Source organism: Platalea leucorodia (assembly GCF_965183815.1).
Source record: "Platalea leucorodia genome assembly, chromosome: Z".
In the NCBI taxonomy this organism is placed as follows: Eukaryota; Metazoa; Chordata; class Aves; order Pelecaniformes; family Threskiornithidae; genus Platalea; species Platalea leucorodia.
Window position 1 is genome coordinate 86,791,698 of NC_138858.1, and position 23,988 is coordinate 86,815,685.

General features: G+C 42.4%; 1 protein-coding gene across 1 annotated transcript in view; it reads right to left on the reverse strand.

Moving 5' to 3' along the window:
- The window catches only part of MCTP1 (multiple C2 and transmembrane domain containing 1), a gene marked incomplete at its 3' end in the record, with an annotated part of 281,417 nt that extends 257,777 nt beyond the window's left edge, over positions 1 to 23,640 (reverse strand). Inside the window, exon 1 of the mRNA XM_082337413.1 lies at positions 23,053 to 23,640. Within this exon, the coding sequence (XP_082193539.1) occupies positions 23,053 to 23,625 (573 nt within the window). The 5' untranslated portion in view covers positions 23,626 to 23,640. The remainder of the gene's footprint in view (positions 1 to 23,052) is intronic.
- Positions 23,641 to 23,988: the final 348 nt, after the last annotated feature.

A 23,988-nucleotide genomic window follows, 5' to 3' on the forward strand; every position in this document is an offset into this window, starting at 1 on the left:
AGCTTCGTTTGATGGCAGAGATTATTAAATTGTACAGGATTTGTTACTCAAATTGTCTACTTTTAGATAATGTGCACAAACAGGAAAAAGTATTTCATCATCACAGATATCACATCCTGATCAAATATGTATAAAGAGTTATCAGGAACTACCTACATTTACATGGCAAGTAGGTAAATTAGTTCTCACTTTTCATCACTTTGTTATAAAACTGATAATGACAACATTGAAAGTTGGATAAGTATGTAATATTTTTCTTGTTGAATGAAGGTATTTTGAGTAAATGAACTGGGCAAGTCTCTAGCACTAACACAGGAACAAACACACATGGAAAAATCTATTATTAGGTAGGGGATAGGTTTGACTATTAATTGGCTATGCATGCATCCGATGTCACAAATATGCACTAATTCCTAACAGAGCACTTCAGTGATGTCATAAATCAAATAAAAATGTATTTTCATTTTTTTTTTAACATACAGAACTCAACATACAAAAGAAATGAAGATTATTTCACCTGTCTTGTAAACTGGTATTGAAATGGTAAGACAGCTATCTCCTGCAACCAAGCTTTTCCTTCAGCCCAGTCCCTATTTTCTTTCCTGCAGGCTACTAAAAATTTCAGTATCACCTTGCACAAAAAGGTGAACCAAGTTCTCTTCCCTATGCCAATTCTTCCTTAATTTCACATTAAGCACTCTTTATGAAAAAAAAAATACCAAACCAAAACAGAAATGCCCAAAACAACCACCCTGCCCCAAAACACCCAGAAAGAAACAAGTATTCACATCTACGTTCTTAGTTCCTAGTTAATAGATTCATGTTTACTCACGTCTTCTACAACCACTGCATCTTTAATTTTCTTCCTTCACAGTAGCACACCTTCAACAATAAGCACATAAAATTACTATCTAGAAAAGACTCTAGCTTGACAGGAGGCAGGAGTTGAGAATTTCAACATTTTCTGTACAGGAAGGTACTGAACTGAGGTCTCCTAACTCCTAGATGGCAGGTTTTACCTCTTACAACATGATGGGCTGGGAGGCAGACACGATCACATTCTTTTCCATCACATCATGTAAAAGACAGCTTCTCCAAGTTTTTTGTAGGGATCCAATCTCACTGCTGAGCAGTGCCTAACAGTCTATCAAAACAAGCTCTTCAGGACACTTAGACACAGACCCACTTTGGTTTTAGTCCCCCAGTTCCTAAAGAAACTTTGGAGGGGGCTGCTCAGGCTACAGTACTTCCAGACAAGCACAAAGCAGACTTACCCACCTCTGGAGAACTCTGAAGTCAAACAGAGCTACATTTAATGGGTTTGAATGCCTACTATGAAGGGACTCGTGTCCGAAGGGCAATGAGGCTGGTGAAGGGTCTAGAGCACAAGTCTTATGAGGAGCAGCTGAGGGAGCTGGGGTTGTTTAGTCTGGAGAAAAGGAGGCTGAGGGGAGACCTTATTGCTCTCTACAACTACCTGAAAGGAGGCTGTAGTGAGGTGGGGGTCGGTCTCTTCTCCCAAGTGACAAGTGATAGGACAAGAGGAAATGGCTTCAAGTTGCACCAGGGGAGGTTTAGATTGTATATTAGGAAAAATTTCTTCACCAAAAGGGCAGTCAGGCACTGGCACAGGCTGCCCAGGGAAGTGGTTGCGTCCCCATCCCTGGAGGTATTTAAAAGACGGGTAGACGTGGTGCTTAAGGACATGGTTTAGTGGTGGACTTGGCAGTGATAGGTTAATGGTTGGACTTGACGATCTTGGGAGGTCTTTTCCAACCTAAATGATTCTTTGATTCTATTCTATGATTCTATGACTCCTCAGATAGCAACTCCTGACTAGTAGAACTAAATGCCTCACCCTTGTACCTGTATCTCTAGGGCACGACATAATTATACCAAACCCAGACCAAATCCTGAGCAGGTATAAACTGATCCTCTGCCTTGTGTATCACAGAAGTACACCCATTAACACCAGCTGGGGATCTAACCTTATACAAAAATTAATTCCAAGTAATAGAAGCAGTCTACACTAAGAATAGTAATTAATGTAATCAGGTCAGGCGTAGAAGGGAGTTCTTCAACCCACAGTGAATATGCAGAAGCCACTTGAAATTCAAAACAATTAAAATGCTAATTAGCTTTTCTTCAATTGCCTGCTAAAATGATACTGCTCCATTTCATCGGTGTTTATTCTCTGCCTAGATCAACCACACAAGGAAGGGAAAAAAAAAAAAAAAGCATACAGACAGAATTCAATGTAAATCAAGTCTGATGGCAGCTGCAGACGAGCAGGAGATCACCTGCAGTAAATCTCCAAGTGCCCAGCAGCATCACAGGACAGGACCACTCTGAAACAGAGAGATCACAGTTTCCATGTGTCAGTGTAGGACCACCAGAAGCTGAACGTCTCACTGTCCATGCAACTTTCTGCTTCTATGGGCGAAAGAAGAGGGGTGTGTGTAAAAATATGAATCATGTATATTAAGCAAGTACCATCTTAAATGTAAGTGTACGTTTAAACTACTCACCGTATTTTCATTCAGATAACCCACACTTGAAGTAATAAAACTCAGAAAGTAAAGCAAATGAAGATAAATCCCACACAATGCAAACAAAACTTAATATGTGTGGGTGGAAAGGAGGGGCAAGGAAGAGACTCGCTGAGACTGAACAACAGAGTATCAGAGCTCAGGGGCAGGAGGGTTGCTGGGTTATCAAAGGCACGCAAGCTCCTGGGTGGAAACGCTGTGGAATAAATTCTGTGTATTACCTGCACACATGTACTGTCAACCTGCTGCTAGGTCACAGGGGAGAGAAAGGCTTTGTTGTTTCATTTTTACAAATAACCCATAGCATTTTATGCATAAAAGTATTGAACCTTCCACTTTAAATGTCCCAAGTTCTCCTTTGACCAAAAATATACGTGGTTAACTACATCAACTCCTTTGTTTTAGCAGATCATTGACTGCACAACAAACAATGATATTAAAAATGTCAGATAAACATTTTGTGTTTGCACACAAAACCAAAGACTATAGTTATTCAGAAGTGATACGATATTAAATACAATGCATGCAACACTACAGACTACAAAAATATATCTTGTCAGGATTGGGTCAGAAATGTGACGCCAATTTTTTTTTTTTTTTTTGGCTGTCTTATGAGTCTGCAATAGGCCAAAACAGGTGAGATGTCTGATGAAAGATTACAGATATCAAGTTTTTTTAAAGTCTTTTGTAGGACAGGGTCATTTCAAATTCCTGACACAAAGTGAAGATGACATTGCCTAAGCAAATCTCTGGTTGTGGGAGTGTCCTCCTTTCAGCTGGGATAGAGTTCATTTTCTTCCTAGTAGCTGGTACAGTGCTGTGTTTTGGGTTTAGGATGAGAATAATGTTGATAAGACACTGATGTTCTAGTTGTTGCTGAGCAGTGGTTACACTGGTCAAGGACTTTTCAGCTTCCCGTGCTCTGCCCAGTGCACAAGAAGCTGGGAGGGGGCACAGCCAGGACAGCTGGCCCAGCCTGGCCAAAGGGCTATGCCATACCATATGGCATCATGCCCAGTATATAAGCTGGGGGGCAGAGATCACTGCTCAGAGACGGGCTGGGCGTCAGCCAACGGGTAGTGAGCATTGTGCATCACTTGCTTTGTATATTACTATTATTACTACTATTTTACTTTATTTCAATTATTAAACTGTTCTTATCTCAACCCACGAGTTTTCTCACTTTTACTCTTCCAATTCTCTCTCCCATCCCACCAAGGATGGGAGTGAGTGAGCAGCTGTATGGGGCTTAGTTGCTGGCTGGGGTTAAACCACGACAGGGAAGCAGTGTAAACCAAGTGTGATGTGTGTGTCTCATAGGTCTCTGCAGGCACTTATGCTTTTGTTATACTGAAGTGTTAGAGATTCTAGGACTGCATGATACTGATGTTCATAACAATTCTTTTTCTTTATGTCACAAGTCCTTATGCAATATTCTCAACTGAACCAAACAAAAAAATTATACTTGTATTTATCAAATAATATTCTTGACAGCCTTTTGGCTCAAGGTCATGTCTTACAACATACCACTGAAGGAATTTCATGAGATGCTTACACAGCTGAACTTGGAGGAACTCGTACCCAATGCTGACATCAAGACTCTCAGCATTCCTGGTCAAATGCCATCCAAATGTAGGTGCACGTGAAGTCTGCATTTTGATTTCCACCAGCAAAGCCTTCCAGATAACATGGTTTCAGATACTCGACACCACAGAGCTGTTCTGAACCCCATGCCTTGTCCGAACCCTCTCAGTACTTTCACAGAAAGCATCTTCTTACCCAGGCACCCTGGGCAAAGCCATAAGGCAGGAATGCTTGGTGTATGCCTACCCTTCAGGACATCACAGAAAACGAACATGAGGAGATAATATATTCACTTTAAACACAATATCCCATGGTAGAACAACCTTACAATGTAGCTGAGACAAGTTCAAATGCATCTTGTTCTGCCTAATTTGGAGCTGGAATTTAATAATGGGAGCTACCACCCACATAAATGCCCTAACTATCAGACTATGGTCATCAGGGATCCCTCTCAATCTCTCTCAAGGGAGGCTTTCTTCCCATGCATTAGATCAAGCAATTCTGTGACCACTAAGTGAATTCGATTCATTTTCCAGCAGCTGAAGTCGATTAACTCACCCTGCTGGCACAAAGTGGAACCTACAGAAGACATACCAGAACCTGCAGGCAGATGGGAAAGTGTAATGAATGAGTATATCCCAAGCCCAGTGACAGATCCAGCTCTCCACTGGTTGAAGCTCCCTTTTACATGGTCCAGTTTTGAAATGCAAACACCGTGGGGAGAAAAGCCAGCTTTCATTCAAATTAAAATACACTTCTCCTTACTTTATCAAAAAGTTCATCATTATCTTAGCAGTATCTTTCCCATCCTGAAGGAAAGTCTGGCGTGTTTTCCATATATCATATTTCACTGACAGGCAAGGAAACAAATTAATCACAGTTTTACATAAGATATCACATATGTCAGTTTCTAAGTAGCTTCCTTAGAAACAGCAATTACTGAACAGAGTAGCTCAGGGTTATTTATTCTTCTGCTTTTAACTGTCTCACTGTCCTCCTCTGGTGTTTGCTTGTGACTGCTATCGCATTTTATGAGATTACATCTCACCTTAAACTTCTGTGGACAAACCCTTTCATTTCCCTACACATTTGTGCCTTTCTATCCGTAGGTAATAACACAAAAATTGATTATTTCGGTTTGAAGTTTAAAATAAAAATTTTGAGCGCTTCTGATAAAAGCTTTTTAATTGGATTTATTGCTCTGCTAAGAAACTAAAATACCAATTATCAGAAAATTTCTCTCCCCTAAATGAAACACTAAGAAAATCCATGACTAGTTATTCTTGACAAAACAAGTGCATTATCATCATTCAAATCATATACTTCAGGAAGCACAAAGATTTTTCCCAAACCGCAGCTCAATGTCATATTTACCAGCAGAGCACATTAATCTCATGCTGCCATTACTAGGTCATTCGGCAAGTATGTTTCATGTTGTGAAAGTAATTGTACTGGAAAGCTCCTCCGTGGGCAGGAAAGCTGCTTGACAAGGAGAGTAGCTTATTCGTAGGCCACTTTATTACATGCCTAATTATTTTCTTTTGGCATTTTAAGGAGATGGAGGACTCTCAGAGGATCTCACTGAAAAGTATCAGAAGGTATTTAAGAAAAATACTACTAGATCAGCACAGATCAACATGCATGTCTATTTTTAAACTGATATCAATACGACAAAGATAAATTTAACAGTCTTGTGAAGAGACGTCAACCTCTAAAACAGAAATATTTTACATACAAAGACAAGCAGAACAGATTGATTGTAATACAATCATTTTGGATTGCCAAAAAAATTCTAGCCCCCTGTTGGTATAAAGTACTATAAAAGCCAAACCTGCAAAACCAGGGAAAGCTGTTGGGATTGAGCAAGGGCAGGAAGATAGATAGGGCTGATTTTCTCTGTTTTTTTAACATTTACCAATTATTAACAGACTTTTTATTTGGGCACCGATGATTGAGGCAATGCAGAATCTATTTCTGAGTTATTAGGAGAGTAGTCTAACTGGCCACCCTTTACAGTAACTACAGCTGCACTGCCGAAAACAATATTAGACACTGCCATAAAGAAGCACAAAAGATTTCTTTTCCTGCTTATTGTTATAATGGCTAGTCCAGTAATAATCTTGTCTTTCATATTTTGTAATCACTTCATCTAGACACTGAATGCATGACTTCCACATGGGAAAAAAAATGAAGTGTGTAACTTTGCTCAATTATTTTTCTGGAAGCCTCAGTGTCATTTTAAAAAAAAAAAAAAAAAAAAAAAAAAAAAAACAAAAACCCAACACTTTAATGCATTTTAGGCCTCAAGGCATTTTTTCCATTATAGGCAATCAAGCAGTACAAATAAAATGTGTTACTTAGAGCAGGTTGGCCCTTTCTGAGATTAAATAAATAAGCAAACAAATAAATAAATAACACTAGTTTATTCTTCTCCCATGGGTTACAACAGTAGATTCCCAAACAGGAGAAATGACAGTGGTTTTATGTTTGTCTAGGCAAACTAAAACACAGTGGATTGAGAATCGCAACTCAGTTGACATTCAGCTCTATTTAGGAAAGCAGTTCCTCTGACAAGCTAAGAGGATAACTTTATTAAAATGCTTCTTTTTCTGATGGACAAATACAGTGAACACCAGAAGCCCCTAATCTTGCTGAACAACTGGAATGGAGCTATTTTGACTGTTATTATCATCAGAGCTTCTCCAATTTTTCCCACTTTTTTAAAATCCAATTCAGAACAGGAATAGAACAGTTCAGTTGGAAGGGACCTACAACAATCATCTAGTCCTACTGCCTGACTGAAAGTTAAAGTTAAAAGCTAAAGCATGCTATTAAAAACCAAAAGTTAAAGCATGTTATTAAGGGCATTGTCCAAACACCTCTTAAACACGGACAGGCTTGGGGCATCGACCACCTCTCCAGGAAGCCTGTTCCAGGGTTTGACTACCCTCTCGGTAAAGAAATGCTTCCTCATGTCCAGTCTGAACCTCCCCTGACACAGCTTTGAACCATTCCCACGTGTCCTGTCACTCGATACCAGGGAATTTTTGAAAATTTGAAGATAAACTATAAAATACAACTACAAGTTCCCATCTATGCAGTGCAATGAAGACAGAAACAATGATTTCCATTAAATTATATGACATAACAAATTATTCACATCCAATAACCTGGACAATGAACAACACACTGGCCAGAATAAGTATACCTGGCTAATGGGAATTAAGTAGCAATCCCAGATTTTGTGAAAATTTATACTCTAGCCCTGCAACAGCTGTTGCTTCTTTTAAACAGGAACATCACCGGGTGACAAGGAGTGTACATGATACAAGCATATATAGCACAGGACAACTTAAATATTTTGTACACTTTTCACAAGATAGGTAAGCTTTTCCTTAAATATCAAATACTTCAGATAGAAGACAATATATAAAACTTCAAGTTTTTATACATACTGGTCATAAATAACTCACATTTCAACAAATTTGTTAAAAAAAAGCATGTTCACACTGCTGCCTTCTCAAATCTCAATCTTCATTTCTAGTACTGAGAACATGGATAACATCAAATAGTTTTACTCTAAGTCTCTAATACGTCAATCTTATGCCCAACAACAAAAATTTCAGCAGCATGGTAATAAACCTTTCCATATTTTAAAAATAAACTCATGGGTTGTAGTCCTGCCCTGCTCCTAACAAATTCAGTCAATAAAAGATGTAAATCCTTTTTTCTGCCAAACCTCAAAGTGCTGAAATATTGACTTCATCATGCACTATATATAGCTGAAAACCACTCCATTCCCCAATGAATTCAGAAAAACCAAATGATGACTACCTTAGCCAGGATGCCCTAGAAAGTTGCAATGAAAGAAAACCTCTCCTGCCTCCTTTCTCAAGTGCCTTCCAAAGGACAAAATGCCCACAGATTCTGGGCAGTGGAAGGGAACAGACCAGTAGCTTCTGGAGGCTGCACCCAAATAAAGTGATAGTGACACACTAGTGCAACCCTTCTGCAATCTGGCATCACTATGCCGTCTGTCATCACACCCTTGTGCAGCAGAAGTCTGCACTGTTTTAATAATTGAGACCTACAGATCTGCCTTACCAAGCAACTAAATTGCAGGGCTCATATGGAAACCCATAACCTGTAACGCTAACCGTTAATAAGTGTGACATTAATAAGACAGGAAGACCAAAATGCTACTGATGCTTTAAAGTACTGCATTATGATTGCAATACTATTAAGATGATGACAAAATTTGAAATAAATGGTCCAGAATGGGCCCATTATAAAACAGATTAAACACTGATGATGGTAACAGTTGGGGCAGTGAAGGACCCCCCCCCCCCCCCCCCCGCCATCGAGAACTTTGAATTAAGAGACCAGGAAACAAGTTACCAGAAGAGCTGCTGGAATTCACTACATAAATATCTTTGGACTTTATTGTGCCTCTGCTATTAGCACATAGACCATTAGTACAGAAATTATCGCACCAATGAAGACGTGTGGCAATGACAGAGTGGAACAGAAGAGACTTCTCTCTAATCAAAAGTTTCTGTTCATCTTCCCTGCATCTTTCCCTCCACTTCACCTACTTCCCTCCAGCTTCCATGCATGCATGCACACACATGCACACTCACATGCACACTGTTTTCACCTAACTCTGAAACCAAATCAAACCTGTTTTGCTAAAACAAATTTCCCAGCAACAGCTGACAGCAGTCTTACAGACCAAAGCACCTGTCCATGACTGGCCATCTCCCCTTGCATCTCAAGAATGGTACTTATAATCCCACTTTTCCCACCCCAACTCTTTTTCCCTCCGTGGCTCTCATCAGCTATCTCAACAGCAATAAAAGTAACACACATTACATTAACCATATCAGAATAAACCAACAGAATGAAATCATTCTTCTTTGCTAAAAAAAGGACTGACAGAGCAAGCAACTGACTGACATCCTTTTCCTTAGAAAGGGACTTGCTAAGATTTTGAGTAGCTTTGTCTTGCATAACTATTCCATTTCAAGATGCTTTGTGCATTGTCTAGGACCCATTTCTCCTGGGTGTCATACGACCTTTACAAAAAGTAACTCTCAAAACCTTAATACGGATTCTCCAGTGCATTTGTCAAGGAATTAAATATGTCAAGATCTCTGTGCTTAGAAAGACAACAACCCATACTTGATTGCAGTTAAGTGATGTCAACACCTTTTGTTCTTTCGCATCACTGACTACACCAGAAGTGAACAAAACACACTACTGCGTGCAGCATCTCGCCTGCACATCACGGGTATCTCTCCTCCTTGCCCTCCTCACCCCTCCACTCACACACAACCGAATCCTTAGATTTCTGTACACATCCCAGAGCCCCACAAAACACCCAGCGCTAGCTCCGAGAAGAGACATTGCAGTAGGGAAGACATGCTACGCACACGTGGCTAAAATGCTGTGGTACGTCCTCTTGGTGAGTCCTGGACTGTGTCTGTACTGCTTTCGGTACCTGCTCCCAGACATGTACTGTCCGATGTAAGGACAAAAAAAGTCCTCCTTTTTCTTCTAGATATTTTCAATCACTTGTAAAAACAGGACTATTCTTATGTACTATAAGCAGCTGCTTCTCCTTCTATAACCAAAGCAACTGACACCAGGATTTTGACAAAAGTTGTTGTTTGATCATGTAATACAGTAACTCGCCAATAAACCTTTAAGTGGCAGTGCTGGTGTTTCTTTTCTAAGTAATAAGATGTACCACCACCTGAGTTTTGTCATTTGTGATCACTACTACAGAAAAAAAAAAGGGTATAAGCAGAAACAGGCAGGAATAATTGTAAGGCATGCTTTTTTATGCTTTTACTTTGGTTTTGTTAGTAAATGGTATAACTAGAGTATGGCAGGTCTTCAGTGCCAAGATAGGCATATTTAAAAACACTAGCTAGATAGATGAAGTAAATTCAGTATTAGTCTGCAATTCCACAACTGACTGAGGCTTCTGGCAAAACATGACTAACTACAGCTTGTATTATTCAAAACGTTGCTACAAATAGGCCTGAAGTTAACACTTGTCTGGAGGAACAGCATGACACAACACCAGCACAAAGAGCAGAAAACTGCACTATTGCAGTTAATATTTGGCTTCTAAACATTTGAAATTATTTAACAAGGCTTGAGATACATGCTGTCCTTCAATATACCACCTTTGGGGGGCACCGGGGGACCTTGGATGTCCTTGAAAAGCTCCGCTTGTGTGTATTTGTTATTTTAGAGACAATTTTTTCTAGCACTTTATACTCACAGGAAAGTAACAGAACTTTCTCAAAATTCCCAAGCTTTAAGGAAAATTAGAAAGCAAAAGCATCAAGAATTTGGAACCAAAATAAGGCAGCACTTTGCATGCTGACATAGTGCTAAAAAGCATCTACTTGGAAAAGCAAAAAGAGGTATAATTCAGGATACTACACACATACCTTTTTCTATCACATCAGAATTTTTAGGATGATTCCTATTTCATTTTTCTAGTCTTGGTTACCAAGTTATCTGTAAACAGGGAAGTTGCTCAATTTTTCTGCATTACATGACTAAGAAACACTACCTCTGTAAGAGCTCCATGAAATACAGAAGTTACAGATTATATGACTGATACACATAAACTTTCTAAGGCTGAGGAACCCATTTTCAGCATACCAAAACAAACCCTTCTAAATCACTTACACCTAACAGATCATCTGGAATCCTACACGCAACATGCTATATGCCCAAATACTGCTCAGCCTCACACCCAGTGTGTCTTCCCCACACAGAACCACGTAGCCATCCACCATATGTTTTAGTCTGAAGGCCAGGCAAATCAAAGCATCTGACTGCTGTAACAGAGGGAAAATGAAACAAAACCAAAAACAAGCCCCCAAACCTCCACACACCAAACTGTGTAGATACAAGTTTAAAAGGAAAATCCCTTCATTCTGTAGATCATTTCAGAAATGCAGATCTCCAACACATCAAGATGATAAGACTATTTCTATTGTTATTCCGCACTAACTCACAGAAAACACTGTAACATAAATTTTAGCACATAAATTGCATGAGATTAACTGTTACCCTGCATTGTGAACCACACTTATTAGCTGGATCTTAGATATAAATCTTATAAACATGATAAGGATTAAAATTCCCAAGTCTTGTAACTCAGAGAGGGATTTTTATGCATCACACAAGGGTTACATTATGAATATGCATTTATTCCTTCACATTTCCTGGACTCCAGCTGATTCCCACATGGTTTTACTGTTATTTTCATTAAAATGTAGTGGAAAACCAAACTGCAAAAGCCAGTTCTTGCGGCATAAAACCATTTTCATGTCAGTACTATACTGACTACAGTAATGCAGAACATCAAAATACCATCTCATGTCAATCATGTTCAAAATTTAAAAATGGAGTTATTAAAATTGTAACAGAATATTAAAAAAATCTGTGCCAAAGAGGGCAATAAGCCCTTAACTGTAAGAGTGAGGATGCCCTTAAAATGAAAGGTAGAAGCTCCATTTCTTACCTTCAATTAACAGAGTTCAATAATTCTTCCTGCTTTTCATCAAGCCTCCTAGAACTTTAGACTCTGTCTGCTGTGTATGAAGTTTCATAATAGTAATAATCATTCCTCACCCAGCAAATACAACAGTAGGAAGTCAGCATTTGCTTTTTCCTGCTGGAAAGAATTTTGTTGCCCCCCCTCCAAGAATTTAGAGCCATTTGCGAGATAGAATCAGCTGGATTTTTCTGTGGCAACACTTAAATGAATAAGGTAGAACTTTCTACAAATAGGTAGAACTTTCTACCTTTGGGAATAAAAAAAAAATCCAGGAGCTCAAGGAAGGTAGTTAGGTTTTCTGGACAGAGCACAGGGGCTTTGCCACAGCTAAAAATGAAGTCCTGTCCAAGCTGGACAAGAATCCGTTTCTGAATTAGAAATTAGAAATTTTAAATTCTAAAAAATCAGAACTTTTTTCCCACACATTGGATCTGCCAGCATATGGAGAGCCAGCACAACTACGTTTCAGCCAGTGACCTCTGCCATGTGCTTTGTTCTAGGCTCCAGAACTGGGTAGAAAAGGCTTGGAAAGAGAACTTGGCTCACAGTTACCAACAAAAGCTTTAGCTATAGTTCTCCTTCTCTTATAATTACATGAATGGCAGCATAAACCACCTTAACCAAACACAGGCAACAGAAAAGTGTCAGGATTCTCAACCCTCTGGCACTGCACAGAAGATTTTGATATTTGTCTAAAACTTAACTCCATAAAATATTTATCATTAGCTACATGGCAGTCTAGCCCCTGATTTAATAACACACATCAGAAGCAGCAAACAAGTGTCTCATGGGTACGTGCATCTCTTACATGAGAGAGATGAAACAGAACAGCTCATACAAGGTAAGAATCCAATCAGAATATTCATTAACTGCAAGGTACTGAATGGCCTAATTGGATATACTGCACAAAGAATCTGTAAGCCACATTAATTTTATCTTGTTCATCAAATGTTTGCAAGCCTTCAAAGGATTATTCATCTTCGCCTAATGTGATCACCTGATCACAAGCACAGCAGAGACAGTAAACTGAATGCCTCCAGATCAGATACATCTAAACCAAATGGCATCCTACCCATAGCATGCCTGGCGTTCAGACGAAAGCCAACTTCCTTATGCAAATAGCACTCAGCCTTTCTCCAAAAAAACATCTCATCTGCCTGATATCACATTTCATGACTCATTCTTGAATATGATTTTCTTGAGAAACAGTTGCAGAACTTCCCCAGAATAGGACGGAGGGAGGAAAGCAAAAGTTTGAACACTGCAGCATTTTAAAAACTGTTTTGATACTGAGTTTTGTAGAGCATCTGAACAGAGCCAGTGGTTAAAAGTAGTTAAACAATTGACTAAATTGGCTTTGTTTTTCTGGAAAGAAATTTACTTCCTCCCTCTCCTTTCAAATGAGCAGAGGGGAGCTAGAGAAAAATTACAAAGCTATAAAGAATTAGATTTACACATATTTGAGAGAAGTTTGAAATAACAGTATTTCATTCAGAAATATGCACTGTTGTTGCCTCTGAATTTTTTACAGCAACCTGTGATCCTAGTATAAGGAGGTAATATATAAGTGGGAAAAATGGGAAGGGTTTCATATAAAAAATAATTTAAAAAAAGATCTAAAAGAATGAACAGCCAAGATGGACAGAGAACACAGGCTGAAGGAAGGCATAAATTCTGCTCACAGAGGTTTGCACTTCCCAATATCAAAATAAAGAGACAGTTCAGACAAAGTGTTGCAGATACTTTAACATTTTGAAAACTCAACAAAATCTGTCCCTGTAGTTGAAGTTCCCTTCCTACTGACAGCAAAAGCTCTAGGTATGTTTCTGCTGTGTCACTACGTGGCCTCAACATTGTCCAACATTCATGGCGTACATTTCACCTGTGAAAATACACATCATCAGAATAGCACGTCTGTAATTCAACCTAGATTTTTGCTCTGCTACCTTTCAGGGCAAGGGGGGGCAGGAGCAACAGTCTTGGATACATGAACTATTTATCTACATAAGGTCAGTAAGAAAATAACATTTATCTCAGTAAAGGACGAGTTGGGGAGAAGTGGCAGAAGAAGGGCAAGTCAATCAAAATCCCTTTGACAAGAGGTCGTTAAAACATCAGTCATTTATTCCAGAATTTCTCCGCTTAGTAAGAAACAAAAAATGTTCAGCCTTGCTATTACATCATCCCAAAGAATCAGAAATGCAAGAATTCCATCTTTTAGCCCCTATCTTGTGACCATCAAATGCACAGTTCCTAACAGACCTTGCATTGCATTTAGAGTTCCCAGACAAAACGTGTCAAGATGCTCTTTAACCTGCATCTTCATGTCAGAAAAACTTCACTAGGGACATGAAACATTGGGACAGGATCTTTCTGTGGTAGAGTCCACACATCATCTCCAACTTCCCTGTAGTGGTAGCCCATATCTTCTGGGATGTAACACAGGGTCCACAAGGGAAAATCCAATAATTGATGAAGAATTCAGCAGCCCTGGCTTGGTACCTAGTTATAGCACCTGCTACCCAGCTTAGGAGTTAAAGGCTTTCCCTGCTGACATAAGTGGGAACATGTACAACACGAACACCACACTGTATCCAAAAACAGCCGAAAGTTTTTATTTTAAACATCAGTGATGCTAAGTCTCCAATGCATCACAGCAAGAACTGGGTTTAATGGGAAAAAGTATGCTTTAAACATAAACCCTCATTTGTAAGGATAAAATGCCAAGTAATTACTAGACTGCTATCAGTGCTAATGACCAGAAACTCAAGTGACCATCCACAAAAAAATCTGATGACAGAGCAACACAAATACATCACCAAATCATTACTCCCTTAGGGAAACTTTAACACAAACATTAAGCACGTTTAGTCTTTTTTTTTTTTTTTTTTAAAAGAACTTGAAAAATCACATTGCCCTAGAAGCAATAGGATTTAATCGACAATACTCTGAAAATATTGATGCAATGCCCAAACATGTTATGGTGTATACAGTGCTACTGTATCTCCCATTTTCTCATTGAGATGCAAAACTAAACCTAACCATTTGAACCAACAAGGCTGCAAGTACCTCACAGCCCTTCCCCTGACATGCTCTACTGATGGGCCGTAGCTAAATACCAAGCCAAGTTACTGGATTTGCCCACCTGGAAAAATCAGCTAATTTTTTTTGGAGGAAGAATATCATATGCTTTGTTAATGACAGTGGTGAATCTCTTCTCAGACAAATGCAAAATTATGTCAACTCCACTGGCTACAGAAAAGCACAAACAAGGCAGATGTGGATGTATTGCTCCAGAGATAAAAATTATCTATTTACCTTACAGCATTGTCATCCTGTAGTGGTAGACACAGCCTACAAAAGAAATGCTGAAGGAAATATAAAAAAGAATTACAAAAAGGCAAGTCCTTTCAACATTTCTTTGCTACGTATCTTTCAGCGTGGTGTTAAATACTACCCTTCAAGAAAATCTTTACCCTGTATTGCACTGTTCCATGTTAATCACTGCTAAAAGTTCTGTTTGGAACAAGCAAAGGAATCTATTTTAGGATTTTTATATATACTTAATCACCTCCAGGCACTTATATAGTTAACTCCTTCTCTTTAGGGAAGGAATTAAGCACTTGGGAACTTTTAAGAATTTGAAACTACAGATATTAGTCAATAATCTGAAGCTACAGCTTTTATTTGGTGAAATGACTACATGGGAAAGCATATCAGCAACATTCAAGCAGAGCAGAGAGGTAGAAGACTGCCCACTATCCTTATTAATTACCTGATTTGCTGAGGCAGTCTTCCTTGTCACCAAAAAATCATTCACATGAAACATAAGTAACAAGGCGGCTTTACTGACAAATACCCCAGTACTGTAATAGCTTTATCCTCAGGTCCCAGTTCTCACACACAGAGTATGAAACTTTCAAAACTAGATTTTTCCACAGTGATGGTCTATGATAGCTCTAAGTATTTGAAATAGGAAACCTCTGGCTTGCTGGCAAGATATAAATCAGCTACACAAGACTTCAATACTTGCAAGTCCAGAGGGATCATTTTTCTGTGTGCTTGCTGTGGTTTGTCATCAGTTCACCATTACAGAAATACATGGACCATACACTACTATATCCCTGAGCAGAATACAAACTCTACATGAAACAAAACACCATACTGATCTAAAGGTGATCTAATGTGTAGTTTTGAGAAATTAAGTCTGCCACAGATAAAGTTTGGGGGGATTCTGCCTTCTTTTACAAGGGAAGAGGAAAACATTTCTTTTTTAAACTTACAGCTTCAGGGCTTGCATTATAGTTACCTTCTTAAAATTCCCTAGAAGGTAACACATATTATCTGAGATCTAGGATCAATATTAAGATTAGAGAGGAAAAGCAGAATTCAGTTTTCAGATCAATGCAGAGTTCTCGGTCATCTTGCCAAAGACCAGCAATTCATCGAAGAGGAAAAAAAAAGATGACACTTGGGTCTATTAATATGTTAGCACCACATCACAAGACAAAACAGTTTAATTAGAACTACCTACAGGGCTGGATGCTGAATGACATACTGGCAGTTTTAAAACTGTTTCAGCCATATTTTCTAAAACACTAAAAAATTCTCTTTGCAACAATAGAGTAACTGATGATAAGTCTTACTGGTATGCCTAACAATTTTCTGCAGCCAACATTTTAACAAGAGGGGAAAAAACATTTTTTAGCATTTCTTAGAAAAAAGTTTAATGCCATAAGCATGTTTAGGTGTTTGCCTTTTTACATTTAAAAAGTTCAACACAGTTCAGTATGTTATGAAGTACACTGAAGTTACACAGTTTTGACACAGTTGCTTGAAATATTCAGCTGGCTGAATACGAGCCAGCAGCGTGCCCAACGGCCTCCTGACTTCTACCAGAAATACTGTTCTCAGCAGGACCAGGGAAGCAATTGTCCCCCTGTACTCAGCACTGGCGAGGCTGCATCTTGAATACTGTGTTCAGTTTTGGGTCCCTCACTACAAGGACATTGAGGTGCTGGAGCGTGGCCAGAGAAGGGCAACAAGCCTGGTGAAGGGTCTGGAGCACAAGTCTTATGAGGAGCGGCTGAGGGAGCTGGGGTTGTTCGGCCTGGAGAAGAGGAGGCTGAGGGGAGACCTTATTGCTCTCTACAGCCACCTGAAAGGAGGCTGTAGCGAGGTGGGGGTCGGTCTCTTCTCCCAAGTAACAAGCGATGGGACAAGGGGAAATGGCCTCAAGCTGCGCCAGGGGAGGTTTAGGTTGGATATTAGGAAAAACTTCCCCACCAAAAGGGCTGTCAGGCACTGGACCAGGCTGCCCAGGGAAGTGGTTGAGTCCCAGTCCCTGGAGGTATTTAAAAGATGGGTAGCTGTGATGGTTAGGGACATGACTGAGTGGTGGACTTGGCAGTGCTAGGTTAATGGTTGGACTTCATGATCTTAAAGGTCTCTTCCAACCTAAACAACTCTATGATTCTAGGAAATCCAGCTAGAATCCCTACAGTGAAAGTTAATCACTTTACCGCAGATTCACTCAGTAGAAAATAAGCATTTTTTTGTTCGTTTAGTGCAAGGACTGTTGCAATTCCTATCCACCAGCCATCTATTATTCTCAATACAATTATTTTACTATGAAAACCTTTATGTATGAGCAATGAAGGCGGGGGGGGGGGGGGAAGAAGCTTAAAAAAGCTTAAATGAGGTCATGGATAAACAGTAAATCAACAGCTGCTACTAGTTCACTTTAAAATATCAAAGTATTTCACATGAGGATAAATGCAAACTGGCCAATTCTGAAAAAAATGATGCAGTTCATTTTGAAAACTCTGGAGAGATTCTTTAGTTAATTAAGCAGAGGTTATTCAGGATATAATTAAATACAATTCTGCTGTGCCATCTCTTGATTTTCATGTCAGTAATATACACACACTGTATTAACATACGGTAAGTTGACAGACTGGTCAGAGGCTGACAGAGCATAAGCAGCAGGTAAATGCATTGCAAGCTGCTGAAAGATAAATCTTTTATCAGAAATTAATACAATGACGAAACAGGGCAATGGAGAACATTCCTTGATAAAATCAGATGTCTAATTAAACTCTCAGAGAAACAAACAGCCTTGAGAGTCTGCAACAGCTTTCTTAAAAAGAAACTGATGTTAGCAACAGCTTTTTACTCCTGCTTGCTATTTCTATTTCTATGTAATTTCTGTTAACAAGCTCCAGGCTCTTCTGACCCAGCCTAAACATTTACTCATCCGCTTATTCCCCATGTGTCAGTGGCCAGATTCCCAAAAGTATGCTTTCTCCCATTGCCTAAAATTTTGCCCTCTTATTCTCAGAACACTGCTGCCCTCAAATCATGCTCCAAATACCTGTGCAAATTCGCTCTCTCCAACTCTTTTTGCTTTGTATTGCTATTATCTGAGGAAAAGGTAATCCTTGACAGTCATAATTGTTTGATTTTCCTCACCACCTTCACCTTTCCCAGTGCAGTTTCTTAGAAATCTGAAGTAGCAATTAAGATTCTCTTGGGTGACATTATCTGTGTAGCTTTTCACTGACATTTTCTGCCTTTTCTTTTGTCTTTATTTTGTTCTTTTGCCTTCACTGGCTGGATCAATTACTGAAACGTGACCTGTGACATATGCCAATTAGAACAAACAAGCCAAATTTTTCCCTTGTGTAACTTCACTGACTCCACTGGCTCTAAGCCAGATATAGATTTATTCTGGTATAGGCAGAAAAACATCCATAGTATGCCAGTCACATTTTCATTGGCCCTGCATCCCCCTCCACACCAAAATCAAAAGTCTCCTCTCTTCTTGTCAGGCTTCCTCACAGCTCTGCCTCTGCTCCTATTTCATCATTACTTTTCCCTTTCTCCTTCCCAGACATCTCAATATACCGCCATGCTCCTTGCCCTGAAAGCGCAACCTCTCTTCATACAACCCAGCTCACTAAACTCCCCTTTTTCTGCAGGTCCCTCTCATGTGCCACACAACTCACTCTCTTACACCAAGTTTATTGAGAAATACTTATATATTATTGAGAGAATGAGAGAGACCCTGTACCTGGATACATATCTCCAGTTTTTCTTGTCTCATCTCTCTCTTGCATCATGCTGTGTTATATAATCTGGACCACTGTTACCCAATCTCTGACCCTGAGGACCCACAGACGTAGGTCTGAAGGATGCCTTAATAATTACACAAATAGTTCTGTGTGCAGCAAAACTAATGAAGCTTCATTTCCTATGGCTGTGCATCTAGAGGTTGAGCAGCAGCCCTAGCCTTCCTCCCCTCCTCCCTCGCAATAACGCTAGAGCCCTCCCACATCTCCAGTTTATCCCATTAACCACAGAACTGGAGACAGATGGGGAGGGAAGCAGTTAAGAACCTGTCCACACTTTCACCTTAATGGATCGACCTGTGACATACTTAAAGTCACAAAGTTTGTTGCTACGAAATCATCATCTTGCAAGAAAACCCACCAGGGAAACGTGCCTACAGGAGTTCTCACCTTGGCAGCCAGACTGCATCGTGGACACCCCTTCAGTGAGGCACCCTCCCCCAAAGCGCTCTTCACATCCACTGCTGATTGAAAATGACATATGTCCACACCCATGTTCTCTGATTAAGATGATGAAACACTTGTAGGTTCTTTATTACTGCAAATCTTAAGAAACAGTGATATTTCCACCCTCCTGGTTTTCGCTACATGATTACGACAAACTGTAAGTGGCGTAAAGCTTTCCACGCAAAGCCACATCTCACATTCAGGAGAAAGGCCGTGCTGGCACTGGCACTGCTGGGTAAATCCAAGCTCCCACTGGCAAGAAGATGAAAATTTTAAGGGGCAAGTGGAAAAACCCTTGCCGCGCTGCCAGCAGCATGCTCAGCCACTGGAAGTCCCACGGAGCAGCAGAACCCCTGGAGGGCTGTTGTCATCTCCTGCCCATGGACCACTCCAAGAGGCCTCCTTCGCCCTCAGCTCGCACCCTTGAGGGTGCAGCACACATCCTGCAGCTCTCAGCTATATGAAGGTGACTAGATGCCGTGTCCAGGGTTAGGAACGGTTTGGCCAAGCAAACTTGCCATATAGCCTGTGGAAGCGGGAAGAAGGATGATGTTTAATTCTGCATGTGTTCATTTCTTTGTCCTAATAAACCATATTCGTGCTTTGGCTACCCTTTAAAAGCAACCTAAGTTTCCTGCCAACAAATATAGTAGTTATGATGCCCTTCTCTCCCCAAAACTATTCAAAGACAGCTTTGAGAAGTATTCAGTCTTTGGGGGAGAACTAGATCAGTATTTAGTACCCAAATGTAAGGGTTATTCTTTGCATAAGACTCCACTCTTAAGTGTGCACCTTTACTCGAACAAAGATACTAACCCTATTCACTGCAACAGAAGCTTTATTCAATACTGAGAAAACTAGGCCTCAGCTAGGTTGTCCATGTCCAATGCAATATCACTATACTGCATTTTAATCAGTTCAAATTATTTTTAAATGGTTTGACTATGCCAAAAAGTACATTCAAAGATTAAATCCGCACAGAGTAGTGCAATTTACATTGTAAGTCTTCCCATCCACCACAATAACTTGTGCTCCTTTTCAGGGATGACAACTGTATTATTCCAGCTTAAAAGCACAAGAAATTTGACTTCTCATGGGATTTTATTTTTCCCCATCATCTCCCTTAATATATCTAGTAGGGCTTTTTGTGTACAGATTTGCTAAAAACTTCAATGGTCTTTATCCAAAAGAGGCAGTAGCATTTGCTTGCCCCTGTATTTTAATCAAATCTTAAATATATCTTAAAGCAAGTTGTAATTCTAGTATTGTTTTACTTTTAGATAATTTAATCTCATTTTTGTGATTCTGTTAGTTACTAAAATTTTTTTGATCTTTGAACGTGTAAGACTGCTGGGCAATAAAAATCCAGACACCTCTGAAAGTATGTGCTGCTGTAAGTAAAACTTGGATTTGAAAAATGCAAGTTATTCCAAATTCATGTTACCAGACTTCTAATACCAAATCCTCATAAGTGTGTACATGCCATGACGGAAGTTAGGCAAGGACCTTACTGACCTGGGGGAACAGCACGTAAGTGTGCAAGACTTGACTCCTGAAATATATTGAATTGGCAACTCCAGCCGGTCACCATGGAAGTTACTGGCTCTGTAACAGGCCACTGAAGAGCACCAGACATGACTGAGAACAGTCCAACAGCGCTTTGTAGTCTGAGCCTCATTTCCCCAACTATTCCATAGCTCAGTGAAGCTGGTGAATTAAATCAGATTTAATAATCTGAGTGAGATTATACCTCTAGACATGGGAAGAGCAGCGGACGTGCTGATTATGAAATAGCAGAACAGCTGTTTCAAATCATCCCTCCGAAACAAACATCAGTACCAGCTCTGCAAATTCCACCAACACACAAGGGATGTAACAAGCTTTATTTAATATCAAAAATAGCAGGTCTGGTATGCAGGCACCGTCTAAGTTAATACTACAAACTGCTTGAAGAAATTGGCCACAATAATCCTGCTAATTAAAGACAAGTGTTAGAAAGCTTGGGTACCACTTTGTTTTGATTAGCAGTATTCCTTCCAAATGTTATGACTGTACCTTGTTCAAAACAAGAGTAATGCCCTCACAGCTAAGCAACAGTTGACATGTTTTGTAAATAAATGTGCTGTTTCTTTGCTGAACACAACAGCAGAACAGCACTGAAAAAGAAAACCCACATTTTCATATTTATTAATTGCTAGATGTAGCTGTCTTTAAAACAGAAGAATATCCTGTAGTCCCAAACAATAACACCTAAAATGTGCGATACATTTTTGTGAGCCAGGGGTGGAGGGAGAAAGGGACTGACTACTGAAGGGAAATGCCCACATTGTAAACACCTACCAAAATAATCCCATGTCAAGAAGCAACAACCTAAAACATTTACAAGCATGAGTTACACAATGGAAAACCACAGTAGCTTCCAGTCAGCGTGGTGCTTACCACCAAAACAACCCCATGGGACGCAGAGACATAAAGTCAGTTCTAGGTCCCATGTTCGTAAGGATGAGGGCTGAACTCTGCAGAGGGACACGAAAGTCCCGCTGACTTCAAGGGATGCTTGCGAGTCGTCGCAGAACCACTGCTGCTCTTCGTTAGACCACAACCACCGATTCCATAGCCCTGGCAAAAGCCAAATATATTAATCCAGCTTCTTTTTGACACTAAACAGACAGAGCCTGCCTTTTACTTCAGTTACTCATTTCTCCCTAATTATGATAGACAACAATATATAATAATACATACTAGTCAACTATTCCTGCAAAAAGTGCATGGCTGCTTAGAATTACACAAACTCCAGAATGACTCATATGTTTTGCACTTTTCTCACAGGCAATTTATTCCAAGATTCGGCAGCCCCTATCAACACTAGCTTCACCACCTAATTTCAAACCTGACAGTCGGAAGAGCTATGGCTTTGTACACCGCCTTCCCCCACAACGAGGGAAGAAAGACACTTTCATCAGCCTAAACCGACGGCCACGTGTGGCGGTGCCTGGTATGTTCTGCCAATTAATTATCTACCGTCTACGAAATTTGCACTAGTGGTCGTCATTTGGGTGTCCAGTGGAAATTAAATGAAATAATAATTCAAATTTGGATAACCAGTCAAGGAAGGAGAGGTTACCTGCGCAAAAGCCGTGCTGGAAGCGTCAAGGACAGCAACCAGCAGCAAGGGGCCGTGGCAGAGCGGCGAGGTGGCTCTGGGGAAAGGCGTGAGGGCGAGGGAACCCGCGCTACGGGTACGAAACCCCAGCTTCAGCCACGGGGACACCTTTTCTCCGCACGGTTTGCACAGGGAGGCCGCTCCTGCTCCGGAGTACGAGCAACCCCTCGCAGCGCAGCACGCCCACAGCTCGGCGACGACACGGCCCCGCGACGCCGCCTGTCACGACCCGCCTGTCACGACGACGGCCGCCGCCGCCGCCCCACGGGGAGCCGAGCCGAGCCCCCCGGCGGGGGACGGTGGGCCACGGCAGTGCCGCGGGGCGGCCCCGAGGCGGCTCTCCCCCTCAGGCGGGCGGGGTAGGGGGGGCCGCCGGCCCCGGCCGCCTTCCCGCCTCGGCGCCTGTCCCCTCACCTCACCTCCCTTCCCCGGCGGCCGCCCTCCTGCCTCGCCTCGCCTCCCCTCCCCGGGGACCACCTTCCCGCCTCGCCCTGCCTCGCCTCGCCCCCCGGCACCGCCTGCTCGCCCGCCGAGGGCCGCCGGCGCTGCCCGCCAGCGCAACCCCGCGGGGGGCGGCGGGGGGCCGCGACTCACCGCGCTGCCGTCGCCGTCCTCCGCCCGCTGCTCCTTCCTCCTGCCGGCCGTGGGCGAGCCCTGCAGCAGCTGCTCCAGGCAGGCGGTGCTGGGCAGCGAGGAGCTCTTCTGGTGGGACAGGTGCGCCCCGGGCCGGCGCCCCTCCTTCCCGCCCTTGGGCCCCTCATCCCCGGCGGCGGGGTCCTCCCGGCGGCCGGGCGGCGGCCCCTTGCCCTGGGGGAGCAGGTGCTCCCGCAGGCGGCGCAGGGCGGAGCCGGACTCGCCGCCCGGCTCCAGCGGTTCGGCGGCCGAGCAGCAGAGGTTGGGCTGGGAGGACGAGAAGACGCGGTCCAGCACTTGCCTCCGCCGCTTGAAGCCGCTCCACTTGGCGCCGGGCGGCAGGTCCCCCTTGCCGCTGGCCGGCGGCGGGGCGGGGGGCTCCGCAGTGCGGCGCTCGGCTGCCGCCCGCCCGCCGCTCCGGCCCTTGCCCCCCAGCTGCAGGTTCTTCCACAGCCGGGCCTGGAAGGACACCGCCGGCTCGGGCTCGCCGGGCTTCTCCCCGGCGGCCGCCCGGGGCTCCTTGCCCGGCTCCATCCTCCTCCTCCGGCTGCTGCTGCTGCGGCGGCGGCGGCTGCGGGAGCAACAGCAGCAGAGCCCGCCGGAGCCCGGCGCCCTCACTCCCGTGCGGGGCGGGCCGGAGCGGGGCCCGCCGCCGGGGACGAGCGCGGGGCTCCGCCGCGCCGCCCCCCGCTCAGCTCAGCGCGGCACGGCCGAGGGGGCCCGGGGCGGCGCTGGAGCTGGGGCTGGAGCCGCGCCGTGGACGGTGAAGGAAGGACGAAGCCCCCTCCCTCCGCGGCCCCGCCAGGCGGAAAGTTCGCCGCCGTGAGCGCCCCCCGCCCCGGGCGGTCCCTCGGTGGCCGCGGCGGGGGCGGGCTGCGCGGAGCCGGGCTGCGCAGG